Consider the following 17,973-nt stretch of genomic DNA (forward strand, 5'->3'; position numbering starts at 1 on the left):
CGCCTCTCTCCCGACCGATCGCCCTCAGACTCCCATCGGCTTTCAGCTCACCCAGAAATGTTATTGTTATGAAATTGGAGGGCTTTTGATATTTTCAAAGTATTCTGTGAGTCTGATGATATTTCTGTAATTGACTGAAATCTTGCCTTTATGTCAACTGTAGAAAAGAAAAATACGTCCAGGTTGATCCTATATTTAAGACGAGGCTACAGCCTGGATATCATCATTGTAAGGGCGCACCTTACGGCTGATCCAGATACAGATAAATGGCTGTAGTGCCAAGCAATGGTGACAAAAGTCGAACAGTGTTCAACTTTCTTGTGTTGTGTTGCAAGCCCGTGTGTGCACGTTCACATGTACAAGCTTGAAATTTCACACGCCAGTCGTTGGCTGGAAGAGTGCAAGCGACTGTCGCCTCATCGCACAAGTTCCGTAGGTAATGAATGGAGAGGGAGCGACATCGCTCCCCGTGTGTCGAGCCCATAATGCTACGGTAAGGGCGAGGGACCGCCGGTGAAGGCTAGATATTAGTAATTCACAAGCCAATCTCTTCCTCTCCACGAAGGACCCGCCCACATAGACCGGGTCTATCAAAGGATGCAGCCCCTAAATCGGGACAGACCCAGTTATTCCAGAACGACTGGTACTTTCTGTAAAGTCACCATTAAAACAAAAGCCAAAACGACAAAAGTTGTTGTTGCTAATCGCCTTTTGAAAGAAAATTGTTAGAGGGATCTGAAAAGTCGATAAATATAGCAACACAAGACTGTCCTCTCTACTTTTCCTTCCCTCCTGAGAGCTAGTGATGAGTCAGTCGCAAATGAAACGGCTCTTAGAGCCAAATCTGTGAAGTGAATGATGGGAATCGGCTCCTCACTGAGAGCAGTTCTTTGTTTCTGAAAACTGCACTGAGCTGCTTGCTTGTATAACAGTGTAAATTTGCTGGCCCATCAAAATAATTCAACAGCTCAACACAGCTATTAATATCTAAACAGCTGGCAACAAAAGTGACGTTTCCACTTGGGTTGTCTGTGGCCTTTTCTGTCAAAGACGTTGCAGTAAAGGCAAGCGTATTTCTTCCGGGTTGGAAAAATAGCACCAGAAAACAACTACAATTTTGCAACAAATGAATACATCGTAGTGACAAAGGCAATATTTAATCATGCCTATAGTTGGCTTTAGAAGACTTAAAAAGACATGATATAACATTTTGTGGAGGCAGGGAAACACCTAAAACAGGTGGGACAGTGGGTCCCGAGGACCCGGGTTAAAGACCCTTGGTTTAGACATTAATGACCTTGTGTTGAGTTATATTGATGGGACAGCATATTGACAATGTTGGGTGAGCTGTACATGACTACTTTGCCTCATATCAAAGTGTCATATCTTCAGTGATGTCTGATGAAAATGTATAAGAATATATTTACAAAAACATGTATCACACTTTGTGTGATACTGTAAATGTCTGTCTCTGTATGGATGAAAAGTAGAAAGGGATTAGCATTGTTAACGAGACAATGTTAATGAGAAGTCAATCATCTGAATGTTGTCTCCTCTCTTGGTGTCCAAAGGTGGTGATAAACTGTGCCATTCCCAAGGGGCTGAAATACAACCAGGCCACGCAGACCTTCCATCAGTGGCGTGATGCTCGGCAGGTCTACGGGCTCAACTTCGGCAGTAAGGAGGACGCCAATGTGTTTGCCAGTGCCATGATGCATGCACTGGAGGTGCTCAACTCCCAGGATACAGGTGGGCCTCAGAGCTGTAACCTAGTGGACAAGTATCTACACTGTCACTGCTGGGCTGATGTGTTGTTGAGTGTCAGTCTTACTGATGGCATAATTTAACTGCGTCTTCATTTGGCAGGCTATCCTTAAACATTTTCACCCTTTTTAGGTTTTAGTTTTCAGCTGTCATTTGGTCAGGTTTAGGGAAATTTATGCATGGGAACAGTAGTGGATATTTTAGGCAGATGTTGAATTTGCTGCCATGAGGAAGGAAAAGACTACAGAGAAGGTTCATTAAAACAGAGAAGAAGGATGTGGAGAATTGGTTGGATGGAGGAAGATGATAGGAATAGGATTGGATGGAGGCAGATGATCTGCTGTGATGATCTCCAAAAGCTCCAGCTGCAAGAAGTGACATCTGCGGTGTATTATAGTGTGTGTTTGGTTCAGTCAGAGATGTGTTTATGCAATTCTCTTCAGTGCCTGCATATATCCACGTTATGTAATCTTCTATTGGGCAGCTGTGTGCTGCACTTAAGATTCCCCCTCAAGGCCAATAAAGGTAATCCTTTCTTATTGCAAAATGTGTCTTGCAAATTACACTGATAGTGCATTAAACATAAAAATGGGATTCGGATACAAATTTACTGTAAGCAGCCATTCACGTGTTGTTTTTGACTGAAACAAACTTTATCCTCCTGACTGGTATTGATAAATGACCTTTCATGTTGATGGTTAAAACTGTAAGATTTAGCTAAAAAAAATCTTTACCTCACAAATCGATCCTTTAGAACAAATTCAATGGTCAGTAAATGCATCATTTTGTAATGAAATAGTGAAAAGTGACCACTCTTGCATCCCAGACAGCAGCATTTTCTGTGAAAAGTATTTTCTTCATCAGTGCATTTAAAGGAGCAACAAGTAAGAAATTTACTGCAAAATTAACCAAAAATAATTTTCACTTGTCACCTAGGATGGAAGTAACATTCCTTATGAACAATCCGTCTTCTTCATCAGCAATGTCTTAGTCATGGTTTCTCCTTTCAAAGCAAGCGATATGGTCCAGAACTACTTGTGTTTACTTCCTGGTTCCTGAGCCAATCATAAGATGGTTCCAAACACAGCACAGCATTTGGTATTTTATCTTGGCAAAAGAGCAGGAGCCTGCTAACATGGAAGCCAGTAATAGAAGCAGACCAGAAGTGGAACAGAATACAACATCATATACCTATCCCATGTGAGGAAAAAGTGAGGAATTTGTCCAAATTTGCCCTAACCCTAAGTCCAAAAACAACAGCATGTGATTTTATTTCTGTGATCTTGGAGACTGCCAGGCTTTGCAAAATTAAAACATTGGCACAGAAACTGGGGTTTTTGGGGCACTTGTCATTCAATGTCATTCAGTGTCATTCCATTTGTGGCGCTTGTCATTTATAGCAGCACTAAAACAATACAATAAAGAAATATGTTAAGATCCATGCTATTTATTTTCACAATGAACCTTTAGCTGTCACCTTTTAAACGGGAGTAGTTACATAATGCCTTCATCTTTCTCCTTCTCTCCTGCTTGTAATGGTGGAAACAGACGTTTTGTGTACATTCTCTGTTCATGAGTGATCCCAGCATCCAGATGCAGCTCTGCGGGCTCCCCTCTAGGCCTTCCATCCTCCCCCCCCCTCCATTGTACCATCCCCTCCCTTCTCCCTAAACCATGCCTCTCATCACATTTAATCCCATCCACTAATTAACCTGATAGTGATGCGCCTCATTATTCTAATGGTGGAGAGACGTATGTGGTTTGTTTGTGAGCAAAGACAAAAATGCAGCAAGACGAGGAGAGACTGAGAAAATATTGTAAATGATGCACAAATATTTTACTGCTGTGTATGTATCTGTGGTCAAACATGCTACTGTACATAATTGGAAACAGAGCGACTTGGAATTAAGTTCATGCAAGAGGCAATAAGCAGAGAAGATTCAATCATCGTTAAAGTGTGAAGCAATATGAGAAAATCTGAACCCATAAAGCTTCCTCATTCTCTATTGGACAAAAATGTCCCGTTTTCTTTGCTAAGAATCTAGTTCAGTGAAATTTTGGGCAACAAGTGATGTACTGAAGTCTTCAGTCCCAGACTATTCTTCTTGCTTCTTGTAATTTTCTTCCTACTCTTTTCTTCTTCTTTCCTTCCCTGTTCCATGGGATTGCCATTTTTGACCTTGCTTTCCTTCACCCAGCTGCCTCTCAGTCTCATTTTCCTTTCTTTTTTTTTCTCACTCCATCTATCCTCTTTGCTCTCTCAGCAGTGCAGTGAGCTGCATACAGAAGCCAGATGAGTGTAAGGGTCTCCCCTTTCACCCCGCTGTTTTGCTTCTGTATTTCTGTCCTGACAGCTGCTCTCAGTGGCGCCCGCCGCACTCATCATTGAAATTGACAGCCCCCCCCCTGTGGATCTCCCTCCATATATCATTCTGAAACCTTCCAGGTTACGATCATTAATTTCAAACAGCTTGGCGTCTCTCCTTCAGCATTTATTGATCATATTGATGGTTTGGCTTTAAGCGACTTAGTATGACAAATTGAATTAGCTCTTTGTTACATATAAAAGTGGTTACATGAACATTACATAAAACAAGAACTGTTCCATCTGTGGGCCTTGTTTTGTCTCTCTCTCAGCAGCACATAAACACAAAGCTATGATTTACATTGTAGTACTGCTTTTATCTAAAGGGCTTCATAGTCCTGTGGACATCATCAGCATTAGTCTGCTAGGGTTTACCCTTTCCAGGTCTTAGTCAATAATCTGTATAGAGATAAATCATGGTGTGTCCTCAGCTGGTGCAGACAGCTTCTTGGAACCAACAAATCTATTTTGTTGGGATCCTAGGTAATCTGCCACCACAAGGTTCAATTCATTTTAATTATCTAGCACCAATTCACAGCACGTCATCTTATGGCACTTTACAAAGTCAGTTATATTGGATCATACAGACAGATGAGTTCCCATGTTATTGATCTCAGGAAACCCAGCAGATTGCATCACGTCATTGACTTTACAGCAATCCCTCATACCAAGCATGCATGTAGCAACAGGAAAACTCCCCTTTAACTAGAAGAAACCTCCAGCAGAACTAGGCTCAGTGTGAACAGCGATCTACCATGACTGACTGGGAACTGGAGAAGACAGTGTTCCAGGAATACTTTCTATCTTAGAGAAAAGTTAAAGGGTAATAGCAGTCTCGCTTCATGTGTGGCTTTATCTCAGAAAGAAACACAGCTAAACAGATTAGCTCTGAACCAGTTTTAAGGTCTAGAGGATGAAAGAGAGCATATACAGTTGGCTGTATTAAAAGTTCATCCAATAGCTATGTCTAGGAGAGAAATGGGTCTAAATGCTGAAAGCCAGGACTTACCATATCATCTATAGGAGAACAGGAAGGAAGGACAATATGAACTTTTTTTATTGCAATAATAATAGAATAAGTCTGAAAATTGAGGTTGGCCCTCCCAAAGTTGACACTTAGTAGCACCATGTAGTCCTGTATGTAAAGATGCAAGTCTCTTGTAATATGTCTACCAGCTTTAATATGGCGTACGCTCAGTCAAGCAAATACTTAATGCCTCTATTTGCATTCACACCTCAGCCATTGCAGCACATGCATATGTTCACCCCATGGTAGCTTTGGCAGCATGTTTAGCCTAATCCACCTGGGAAATGAACCTCTATGCCAGTCTAAAGTTATATTTGTGTTTTTTGTACAGCACTTTGGTATCTGTGTGTTTAAAGGCTTTGTAAACAAAGTTGGATTGGAAAGTTTTTTTCAGCCTCTAAGGTTTTCTTTCAGGGTTGCCCTGTATTTAGCTCCCTCCATAATCATCAACTCTGACCAAACCTCAACAGCTTTTCTGTCCCTGCTGAAGAAATCCCCACACAGCATGGTGCTGCTACCACTATGTTTTGCGATGGAGATGGTGTGTTTTGGGGTGAGCTGCAATGTCTTTTGCTGCGCATGATGTTTTGCATATCGGGTAAAGTGCTGGTTTTCAAAACCCACTTTTTGAGGTGTTCTAAAACCCCGTTTACACTACCCTTCTTTAACCGTGCCGAGACCAGTCCGAGCTCGGTAACTGAGATAACTTTAGAGTGTAAATAGATCGCAAACGGCACTGAACCGAGCCAGACACAACCCGGACCGCGCTAAATCTAGACCAGTTCCATGAGTAGGCTCGGCCCGGTTTTTCCCTGGCTCGGTTCTCAGATAACAAAGAGCGCATGAGTAGACCGTGTCATTGCCTTACAGTCAGCTGACTAGTTTTGCGGTTTCAGACATTCATAATAATACTATCTTCCTTACTGTGCCAAACGGTTTCCAGTGAGGATTCTGCTTAGCAGCGGGATGAACCTCAACGTCTGTCATTATTTCCTGCGTCTGTAAATCCTGATTAGACATTCGTTTGTCTTATCCACTTCCCCAAAGCCGACTCTGTCAAGTAAATTCACCAAAGGTTGCCTTCTTCGCCTGACTCTTAACAAAAAGCAATTATAACCAAGCATAACTTCCTGAATGTTACGGGCCGCACCATTTTGATTTGCTTGAGTCCCTCCTTCAATCCTAGAGAGCGGTAGTACCGTAGATCGTCACTAGGAGGCGAGGAACTGAGATAGCGTGATGTATAAACAGTCAGAAACAAGCTCGGCATGGATCGGTTTAACAAGGGTAGTGGAAATGGGGCTTTTGTCCGCTACCAAACATACTTTGGTGCGGTTTGCTTCTGGTGTTAATACAAAACTGCCTCGATCTGAACCAACTACAGAAAGCGTACATTTCTCTGGACTTAACAAACCACTGTAGCAGTTAAAAGCATACTATGCAACATTTTTCAGTTAATTAATGTGTTCCATACCGTTTTGGATGAATAAATGAGTCATTTCAGGTCGAACAAAGGTTTTCTCGGCCGCCCTGGGGGTCTGTGGGGGAAATACCGTACTTGCAATAGGGGGTTTTCACTGACGTCACTGGCCAACTTCCAGTCCGCCATATTGGGTGGCACACTTCCTTATCTCTAGTTGTACGCCAGCACGCTAGAGCGACCAGATAAGGACGTATACCTGAGGAAATGTTCCGTGATCGACCATATGGACCCGTATGCCCTCCACGGTGCCTTGTTTAGCCGTAATCCAGATGATCGGCCAAATGTAGAGCACGGCGACATAGTGCATTACCTGGTGTTCGGTGAAAACCCTCTGCACACTCTTGAGGAAATGAGAGCTTACAAGGATCTAGAGGCTCACAACCAGTTCACATCTGGTTATGTACATCAAGGAAATCGGCATCATACGTGGACGGGTGAGTTTTAATAAGATGGTAAAAATGTAAACAATCCGACGCAAATGTGTCGCATGCTTCTGCGGTGGCTAACGGCCGGCGGTGCGCGAAGGCGCTTGGCTGCAGGGCCGATCGACGCCGCTCGCGGCTTTAATTATTTAAGCAGAACAATGACCAGTGCAAAATTAAGTTGTATTTACCGTATTGGCGCCGGTAGGAGCTGCAGATCATAAAGCCAGCAAACAGTGGGAACACAGTAACTCGTTCAAAGGTAAGCTGTGCTCAGACGGGCTCTGGCTAGTTTAGTAGCTGCTAACCGTTAGCGCTGACAACCACTCGCCCATGTAATGTACTTTTAACTTGCTGCTATGTGTTTCAAACGTTTAGAACACACTCTCATTGACATCGGGATACTGTGGAAAGTTATGTTCGGTCGACTTACAGCCGCGATCCAAGCGAGCCGACGACTCTTTGTTATCTCTGTAACTCGTTCAAAGGTAAGCTGCGCTCAGACGGGCTCTGGCACATGCTAACCGTTACCGCTAACCGTCAGTGCTAACAACCACTCGCGCATGTAATGTACTTTTAACTAGCTGCTATGTGTTTCAAACGTTTAGAACACACTCTCATTGACATCGGGATACTGTGGAAAGTTATGTTCGGTCGACTTACAGCCGCGATCCAAGCGAGCCGACGACTCTTTGTTATCTCTAACAGTTGTTCTCCGTGGTTGCGCCTCCAGGCAGGAAAGCGGTGGAAAATTAATCTGTTTCTATGTTTTTGCCATGGCGATCATGTGTTGCGCTGTTACAGCCCACAATACAGCAACGGTTTACCATGGTTGAAATCAAGTTAAGGTGAAATTAATCAAATTAAAACACGGCTGAGAGAGGGAGTACAGTATGCGGTAGTAATAGGCAGTAGAGGCAGCGGAGGCAGTCAACATGACAGCCGCGGAAAGTAATAAGTCATAACGCCCAAGCCCTATTATTAATATATTCTTCTTATATGTTTTAAATACTTAACAGTTAATTATCTGTGACAAAGTGAGCACCGCAGACTCTGGCGTATTCCAGCTTAACACCGTCCAAATCGGACCTGGATATCCGTGTCAGCCATAGGTGACGGCGTTGTACAGACAGCTGTTTTGTTTTTTCACATTGATTCACTATTACGGCTGGTAGGCGATAGAAAGAGCGTTGTTCTCCACCTCCACGGCCGTGCAACCAACCATTAAACACGTTTTCCCCATTGTTCACTTCCAATACTGCCTAAGGCGTCATACAATGCAGGTCAACGGTGCGAAACGACTGCCACCCAATATGGCGGACGCGCTGAGTAGTCACGTGAGCGTGACGTCAGCTGAAAACCCCCTATTGCAAGAGCTCACGGCCCGCACACACAGAAGTCTTGCTTTACGGCGAGAACTCCATGTGTTTTTGCCCTGCCATTCACTATATGCACGCGCGAAAGCAACAACAAAGAACCGCGTGTTAACGTCAAATAAACATGCAAGCATATCGAGTTTTATTATTATTTTTTTTTTTTTTATGTTGGCGAGACGCTACCGCGGCGGCTGCGGCTTGGCGAGGCGTTAGCGTCTCGCCAACATAAAAAAAAATAAAATAAAAAAAATAATAATAATAATACTAAAACTGGCGAGGCGATGGCGGCTTGGCGCGGCGGCGGCGGCTTGGCGCGGCGGCGGCGGCTTGGCGAGGCGGCGGCGGTGGCGCAGATAGCGCTGCAGGAAGCTTGATGTTCATACCTTCACTGTGTTAGTCATTGTTTGTACTGCAGTTTTTTCCACTTTTCGTTGCGTTCGCCTGTCTGCTAAGCTCAAAACAACCGCGCCTGGCTTGATGGAGAAACCAGAACAGCTGAGCATCTTGACGACAGTGCACTTTTACTTTCACCCTCTGGGGGAGCCTCGCTGGAAAATCAACCCCGGTTGCATAGTATACCTTTAACATTGTACTGCCATCATGCTGTCAGACTCGTCTGACGGCGTTTCAAAGCTGGTAAATAAAATGTCTCAAAACCTGCATTGAATAAGCTGTTCCTGATTTATCAGTAGTTTTCCTCTATTTGTCTGTGCTAATAGCACAAACAAATGGTGTGGTTTGCTTTCGTATTTTTGCTAGTAAATCTATAGTTCACTTGCAAAAAGTACAATGTGAAAGCAAACGGCACTAAATAAAAAAAAATAAAGTTCCCTTTTGGTCTGGACCCTTAGTTGACTGTGTTTTCAGGTGGACGGCCATGTGTTGTTGTTTGCAGTGTGTTCTTTATTAGATGGTCGATCGATGAAACAGTGCTCTGTTAGTTGCAATGCAATGAAATTTCAGCTTTTTTCCAATAATTGAAATTTGTGGCTGTAGCCTAGTTTAAACAATATGCAAAACTTTTAGGGGCATGAATAATTTTGCAAGCAACTGTAAATGCTAACTAAATTGCATTTCACAGATGACATATTTTTTGAAAATGAGTTGATTTGTGAAGTTGTTAAAACAAAAAACAGATTTGTTTTTTCTAAGGTCTGCTTACCTCTCATCTTGTGCTTGAGATTTTAATGTCCGGTATTATGTAATCTACCAATGGGAAGTATCATTGCACCCTGACTGAATATGCACCTCAGTGTTGCATTACTTACAACCACTCTTTTGGTTTAGTATTTTGGTGTTCTTCCTGGGAACAGTCTCAGAATTTAATATTACATCTGAAAGGTATGCACTTTTGGTCCAATAATGTTTGCAGTTGGTTCTCCAGCTCTGTTGGCTTGTCCAAATATGGTCTCTTTCAGCTTCTTGATGATATTGGCTACTTGCCTAACCTGAGGCTTTAAAATTGTAGCTCAGACCGTTCGCTGACGTCACAGTGAATTCATCTTTTCATTTTATACAGGCTGTGGTTGTAATGCAAGAATTGCCTATCACTCATTCTATAGTACTTATTCTGAGAACCAAGCCTTCTGTCTAATTAGGGACAAGACTACATTCCACCATATGAACTCTAATAAAGAGCCATGCATTAAGGCATCTTTAAACTGGCCACTCCTGGAGATAATAGGACCTTCACACGTATTCAAAGTAATATTGTTTGCCCTCTACAAAATCCCTCTTTTCTTGATAGCTCTGTGGATGATGTATCAAATAAAGTGTTCTCCTTCAAATAAAGGATACCATATGGTAGGCCATCTGGCAGGTAAAACACATTTCTTATCCTCATAAACATTTCTGCAGATCAGGAATTGTGTTGCTTCAAAAGCTGCTTTGATGTCAATGTTGGAAGCTGATTGACATGGTTAGCCAAAAAAAAATCTCCTCTTTATTATTTACAGCGTTAAATCTGTCCAGATTGGCAACAAAGCCTTCCAGTGCCTTGTGATTGGTCCTTTTAGAATAGTTTGAGATACCCACATAGCCAGGTGAATGAATTTTATATGCGTGTTCATGGAAGGCATGAAGGAATGTGTGAGTAGCAAAACACAGAATAGTTTCCATCTGAGAGAGGAAACTGGATACAGCTCTGTTCTTCAGACTCGTGGTGTTGTGGTTTCAAACCTGTGAGGACAATGATCACTTTGTTTATCTGCGTTACTTTTTTCTCCTAAAAAGGCCACAGTTGAGGGGATTGAAGGACGGGATCAGCAGAGGGAGGGATGGGTCACAGGCTGCCGGCCGGGCGTCTTCCTCTGTTGTGGTCTGGCTGGCTTGTAACTGGCTTAGTGGGGGGCAATAAAAAAGTTGGACATGAGAGGTGAAATATTCAAACTGATTCCTTTCTCTAAAATGGGCTTAGGCCATTAAGTCAGACGGATTGATGAGATGGGCTTTCTCAGCAGAGTTCTTGCCTCCCTAAAGATCAGATCAGAACAGAACAGGCCTGACCTGACATCTGTCTTTAAATGGTAACAGGAGGAATGTAGGCAGTGACATGGCTGCCTCCTTTGGCACCCCTGCAGACCGACCTTCGTAGTTGCTTTTCTGTCTGTTTTGGGGTATCGGAGACAAACAAATGAACACCATCTGTTAGGCTTGTCACAATACTAGAATTTCAAGCTCTATCAGTACCCAGAAACATATTCCATACTCAATACCATTTTCAATACCACAGGGATAAAAAAGACAAATACTTAAAGGCATTATTTACATGAAAAACTCACCTTTTTCAATCTCAACATGGAACATGCTTTCTCAACAGAATCACAACTACTAATTAAATATATATATATGTGCAAATAACTGCTAAATAAATAACCAAAATATAACATATGCATAGTAGCATGCTTGCCACAGCTGATCACACAACATTAATGCAGACCACCGATTGTGCTAACATCAGTAATACTTTTAATGTATTTAATTGTGAACGAGAACTTTGATTTATTAACCTGGAGGAATTCTTCATGAAGGCCAGGGTGTCAGTCCTTGAGATATTTCACTAAGTTTGTTGTGCTGCTTGACTTCATTGCCACCACTTTAAAGCACGGTTTGCACGCAGGCTTGTCAAGATCTTTGTGTTTCTCTTCGTTTGCCTCATATGCTAAAATATTTAGTATCGATACCATGCCAAATTAGTATTGTATCCGGATACGGTATTTGAGTATCAATACTTTTCAGAGTATCAACATTTTCAGAGTATCAATACTTCTGACAACCCTACAGTCTATTGGAAACTCATATTCATGCAAACCAATCAGCTAAACCCTTCTGGTCTGTAAATTTGTATTGACTGGATTCATATTTTGTTCCCTAAGCAACCCTGTTCTAATGATGCTGATTCCAGTTTAACCTCTATATGTCTACTGTTGGGATCTTCAAAGATGTTTGCCCACCAAATCCTAGAGACTAAAATCAACCCCCAGCACTTAAATCTTATGTCGTCTTGCCCACATGTACTAATCGGTAGTACACTACATTATAATACATTAAAATATTACTGCCCCTCAATATAAAAGCACATGTACAGACCTGTCTTTAATTTGCCATTGAAACTATGTAGGTCAGACAAGGGTTGGGAGAAAGTGATGAGCTCAGATGCATCCAGACTTAAGTTTTTTAGTAAAGGTTTGTCCAGCTGTGTTTGCATTTATCTTCCTCCAAAGTATAACCTACACAAAAAAACCTCCCAACAGTGAAGCACTGAGGAGGAAACCTTGTCTTATAAGGCCACAGGGCACATTCATTTCATACAGGGGCCATTGGAGGTGGCCATATGGTGTAAAGTCCTGGAATTACTATTTTGATTATTTTTAGATCACATTTGATAATTTTTGTTTTCTCACAGGCAACGTTCATGACTTAAGGCTTTATGCCTTGTGTATTAGTCTTGTTCTTTTGAACATTACTTTTATTCACAACATGTTTTTCTCTTGTGTGAGAGAGATTTCCTGGGCTACATCCAGACAGAGCCAAATGCTGTATCTGCAAAGTTTGAGAGTAAAGATGAAACTGACCGCACAGAGCCACAGGGGCCATAATTGGCATTTTGATAGATATGCCCCACCAGTGAGTGGCGCATTGACGCTGCCACAGAGATAAAGAAATGAGAGCAAGGGATCGCCTAATACTTTTAGCCTTCCTGTTTGTATTGAAGTCTCATTTCCTCATACTGAAAGTAGCTGAGTTGTCTTCAGAATGTTCATATTAGTGATTATTTATCTTGCCAGTTTAACACTTAATTAGAAGAACTACTAAAAAAGGTCTTATTTACACACCGTACTCTGTAAATGAGCCAAGTCTAATTCTGTGCTTTATTTTTCTGGTCCACCTCTTTCAGACTTGGCAAAAGCCTCTCCACAGAGACATGTGAAGAGTTGCTAACTGAGCCACGTCATTTATTTTCAGACATCACCGCCACTGCCAGCAGAACCCCATGTGGTTCTGTATCTTATGAAACCTGTGAAGTGTAGGAGGGGGCCCTAACAGTTAGTCTCACAGAGAGAGGGGGACACAGGACACTTCTTCCACTGTCCCATAGAAACAGCATGCCCCCTCTGGCCACAGCCCACTGTTTTTTTTTTTGCAGGTCAGGAGGTTGGAACTATGCTGTAAACATTTAGAGGTATAACACCCCTACAAGCCATGTACCACATTAGTCTGGCATGAGCTCGTGCCTGTTTTGTCATGACAGCTTGTGACCACACTTTCATTACATGACCCCCCCCCCACCACCACCACCACCACCACCACCACTACTTCAACTCGTCCTCCTGCCCCAATTTTGTATTTCTTCATGATCTCATTCTCCCTGGCTTCAAAACATTGGCTAGCAAAGTGAGACGCTGCACCGCCGGATAACAGCAGAGAGTCTTTACAGTTGGAGGAGGAGGAGGAGTGAATGAAACAGTGGCGAGAAGGAAGGGAAGTTGGAAAGAAATCTCAGAGATAGGGTAACTTGGAGAGGAGTCAAAGGGTTAGCAGTTTATCTGAATATTTCTTCCTTTTTGCTGCCAGTAGTTCGATAAAACAGGAGTGTCCCTGAGGCCTCATCACATCAGCATTGACAGACATGCCTGCAGCAGCAAGAGTTCAGCGTTTCCCCCGGGATCAACAGAAAATCAGTCGTGCTCAGATCATCCTGAGGAGTGAGTATTTGGCCCAGCAGGACGTCTGTCGATGCCCTGTGCTGTTAGTTTGTTTGGCCTTTGGGGTCCAGAATATGCTTTATAGAGTTTATAAATCCCTTTGTGTCTTTTGTAATGAGGCACTCAGAAATGCTTCATATTAGAACATGTGTAAAAAATGAGCAGTATGCTCCTAAAAGCACTTTTCAGTGAATTCTAACATTGCTCTCTTATTTTAGTCATTTCATTTAACTAAAATGAATGACTGTCTTTAACTAATCATAGGAAGTTGTCGCTAAGGTTTCAATTTTTTTTGGCTGAATTAAGGAGTGCACACAAAAATTTTAAGAACTGACGACTGAAACGGGTTCTGCTGTAAGGAGTGCATGAGAAATGCTGAGGCACAGGACTACATGGCGGCAAGCGAACCCAAACTTGTTCAACTTCTGCAAAAAATAAACGTAGTAGTAAACAAAACAATTAAGTTAACCAGCCAAAACCAAGCTGTAATTTTTCATCATTATCTTTTAGCTTACATGTAAAGGCTTTCCACAGACACCACAGGGGTAGAGTCAACTTAAAATTTCTATCCCTAATTCTGTGGCTAATGACCTATTGGGTTTGCCAGATCTCCAACATGCGATGTTCCCACACATCAGTTTTCATCTTTGTGTGAAGATAGATTTTTGATTACCACACTGATGTCATATAACTAGGGCACTTGAATGTCATCCAGCATTTATTTAACCATTTAATCATTTACTTTGATTTACCTGCTGACATTTTTTTGCTTTCCCTGCTCCTAACCCTAATCATAGCTTGCTTCTTTACCATGTTTAGTGATTATTTTTATTTAAAAGTGCTATATAAATAAATTGAATTGTTTTGAAAATCAATGTGAAAGTGTTTTGTACTGCTTTAGCAGCTGGAATATCAGAGTGCAAAAACCTTTCAGCTCTGAGTTATTTACCTGTGGCCCATTCTGCCGTCCTAATCTGCTGCCGTTTCTGGAAAATTAGTGCTGACAAAATGAGCCTGTTCACAGTTTATTGAGCGTTCACTGCCAGGTTTATACAATTCTCGACTCATCTGAGCGGAGACGCCGATGAGGCAGATTTTTGCGCAGCCGCCTCCTCTCCTAATTTGCTCCCTAGTCCATCTTGGTCTCTTCTTTATTGCCATTACTCAGGCTGTCGCAGTGAGGAATGTGCACACTGAGATGTAATGGAAAGCTATGTCTGACTACTGCACTCCTTCTCTTTGTTGCTGTCTGGATTTGTAACTTGGACAATTTATACAACTTGATTCATAGTATTCTCTTTGTATTAGCTTTTTTTATTAGATTAGGAAGTTTACATTAGGTCATACCAAATATATAATTCTTTAATTTGTTGTGCACCACGATTACAAGGACTGTAGCTTTTACATGTATTGCCAAGTCTACTAAAAGAGTCAAATCATTCAGATGCAATCAACTTAATATAGACGGAACTTCAGTAAAAATTTATAAGGGAAAAATGGCCTTTTTTCTCCATTGTTTTTATGTCCTCTTAAAATAGATCATTCTGGCTAAAGACACAGGATCCACCCAACTTTTCTACAGTAGTTAATAATTTGATGAAATACTAGATTAAAGGTAAAAAAAAAGTCCTGTTTAAATATGTTCATAAAATTATAGGATTACATCCTCCAGATTATCAGACAAATGGAACCAGCTGCATTCATTTAATTGTGACTATGCAGAGGAATAAGGAGGGCATTGATGACTGCATCATTATTCATATTAGGAGCTGAACTGACAGCCATGTGAGAATTTACAATTTTATTTAATTAGATTGATGATATAAATGATTAAGCAACCGACTTTAACAACAAACAAAACTGTTTTGAGATACTTTCAATTATGTTATAATTTATTGCAAGATAATATTTACCCTACTAGAAATATAAACATTTGTGTTTAAAGACAATTTATCGAGATTCCCAGCTGTCGATATAGAATATCTGAATAAACCTAAGTGTTTTTGTAAAGAGGTAAACATCTGGATTATGTGTCTCAACATCAGTTCTGCACTATATAATGTAATTTTTAAGGTTTGGAGGGTTTCCTTCAGTAATGATTTCCTTCAATCATTACTGATGATTCTTACTCAAAGTTTAAGAAATGTCATATTTTTAAGAAAGCATGATCTAAAGGTGTAAACGGCATGTTTCAGACCACGCTATAAATTAAAACGCAGTCAAAGTCCAGACACAAGCATTTGTTTTTGTTACTTAATTAACAGAGCATCCAGGTCACGTCTGCAGAATCTGGAAAAACTTGACTGGTTTGTGGCTGATGTTGTAAGGTAGCTACTTTCCTGAGAACCAATTATCACGATGTTTGAAGAGATTCTTGTAAAAATAATTACATGAGTTTCCTGTTTCCTTTCTGGCTTTAAATACCATCCAACTTCAGGACCTGCCAATGGTTGCAAGTAATTTTACCAGTTGTTGCTAGGCAGATCAGAAACTGTTCTAGATACGTTTCACAGGCTGTGTCGCTGTCATAGGACACCCTTCATCTGAAGCTGGTTTCAGGATCATCCCTGCCTTAAGCAAATACCCTGACACTTTGTTGCAGAGGAGTCAAGTGACATGCCATCATCCTTAGGGAATTGATTGATATATGAAGCTGTAGCGGTATACATGTAGCTGTCGTCTGACTGAGCTTATAATGGTAGTAATATCTACAAGTTGGTGAAAGATTTACAAAAATAGACTGCTGAGTTCAAACTGTACCTTCAGCCATTTCTGTCTCCCACGAACAGAGGCCTTATATGAATAGCATCAATAGCAATAGCAATGTGAGATCAATAAAGCTTATCTTATCTTAACCACGGACATACATTCTGTATCAGCTAAATTCTAATCAAGGAGCATCACCTTTATGGCAGCTTACTGAGCTTTTTGCTCCGAGTTGATACAAAATCTGCTGCCATGTACAAGGTTACCAAAGATGATGGGAGTGGACTTAAAATGGCCAACATTGATTAGGTCTGTGTGCCAGACATCCCATTTTCCTTGGCCGTCTGATGTAATGGTTTTTGATAGACATTCAGTAATCATTTTCCATTTCCCTTTAAAAGTCTAGCATCAGCTGGAAAGAGCTATAGAAGCATTAGGTAGGCACTCTTCCAGCTCTGCCCCAGATGTAGATTTGTCTACCAATGTTCTTTACTCTACCTAGCGTCAGAAGCTGCCAGGAGCGGGCACTCTGCCATACATTTCTTTGAAGACTTTGTGGAGCTCTGTAAACCTCTGTAGATCAGCTCTGACATCTGGTTCTCAGCTATATGTAGCAGACTTACCGAGTCCTGGAAACATCAAGGTGTGTGTTCAATGGAACAAACTCGTTTACTTCACTCAGTAGATGCGCAGTTGGATTCAGATTGAGAAAACATGAGAGCCAAGCATCACTTGTATTATTTACTCATAATTTACACTCTGAATGATGATGGCACTCACTTCTTCATGATTGGGTCCCAGTTGTCACCTTGGTTTCTGTTATACTGAAAAGAAACTCCACTATACTCTTGTCTAAATCGGGCAATATGTTTTGGAGCGGTTTTAATCAAAGCTATAAATTCTCCATTGGTAAAGTGTTAAACTCTGGAGTATACCTTCTGGTCTTGAATGGAATAGCAGACATTACTGTAAGACCAGGGGTTTCATTTAAAAACATAGCATAGGATCTACACTAAATCACAGCTGCACCTGAGGCTATGCATACCAGGTTCCACCTCATGTTCTGCCCTCTACACGCCCAGATTCAACCGTAAACGGTCAATGCAAAGCACCTCATCATTTAATGTGCTTAAATGAGTCAGCTGATCTTTGGTTTTTCACTATTAACTATGGCAAGAACATAGAAAATGTCCTAGAAAGGCCTTTATTAAATGTGTAAATTGTAGGTAAGAGCAAATATGTTGTCCACATTAAAGGAGCTTGTTAAGTGAATCTGATTGCTGTCTTAAACGTCGGATGACTTCCTCTTGCCTTGAACTAGGCCATGCGTCTGGATCGTCATTCAGATGAGGAGGCCAGGAGGGATGAGGGAAAAGGTCCACCCCCCTCCAAAAAAATATAAATAAATAAATAAACAAAGTATGTTTAAATACCATGTCTAAACGTGCAGCACTTTAAATCTTGAAGCAGATGGGCTGCAGCAGCACCGCACCGGGAACAACTCCTGTCAGCTAAGAAAAGGAAACCGCTTCAACAGTTCACGCACACTCAAAGTTGAGTCTTCATTTTAGCCACCACATTGGGTTAGCAGGGTCACAATTAGGCATACACAGCATGAAAGGGAAC

General features: G+C 41.5%; 1 protein-coding gene across 9 annotated transcripts in view; it reads left to right on the forward strand.

Annotated features, from left to right (window-relative positions):
- The window catches only part of enah (ENAH actin regulator), a 131,517-nt gene that overhangs the window by 63,365 nt on the left and 50,179 nt on the right, over positions 1–17,973 (forward strand). For 7 of the 9 annotated variants that reach the window (XM_036147096.1, XM_036147095.1, XM_036147093.1 and 4 more), the window contains exon 3: positions 1,572–1,749. In XM_036147096.1, the coding sequence (XP_036002989.1) occupies positions 1,572–1,749 (178 nt within the window). Of the gene's footprint in view, positions 1–1,571; positions 1,750–13,510; positions 13,642–17,973 lie in introns of those variants that run through there. The other 2 variants (XM_036147100.1, XM_036147099.1) reach the window with 2 other exon arrangements.

The sequence above is a fragment of the Fundulus heteroclitus genome, chromosome 15, assembly GCF_011125445.2.
Source record: "Fundulus heteroclitus isolate FHET01 chromosome 15, MU-UCD_Fhet_4.1, whole genome shotgun sequence".
Classification (NCBI taxonomy): domain Eukaryota; kingdom Metazoa; phylum Chordata; class Actinopteri; order Cyprinodontiformes; family Fundulidae; genus Fundulus; species Fundulus heteroclitus.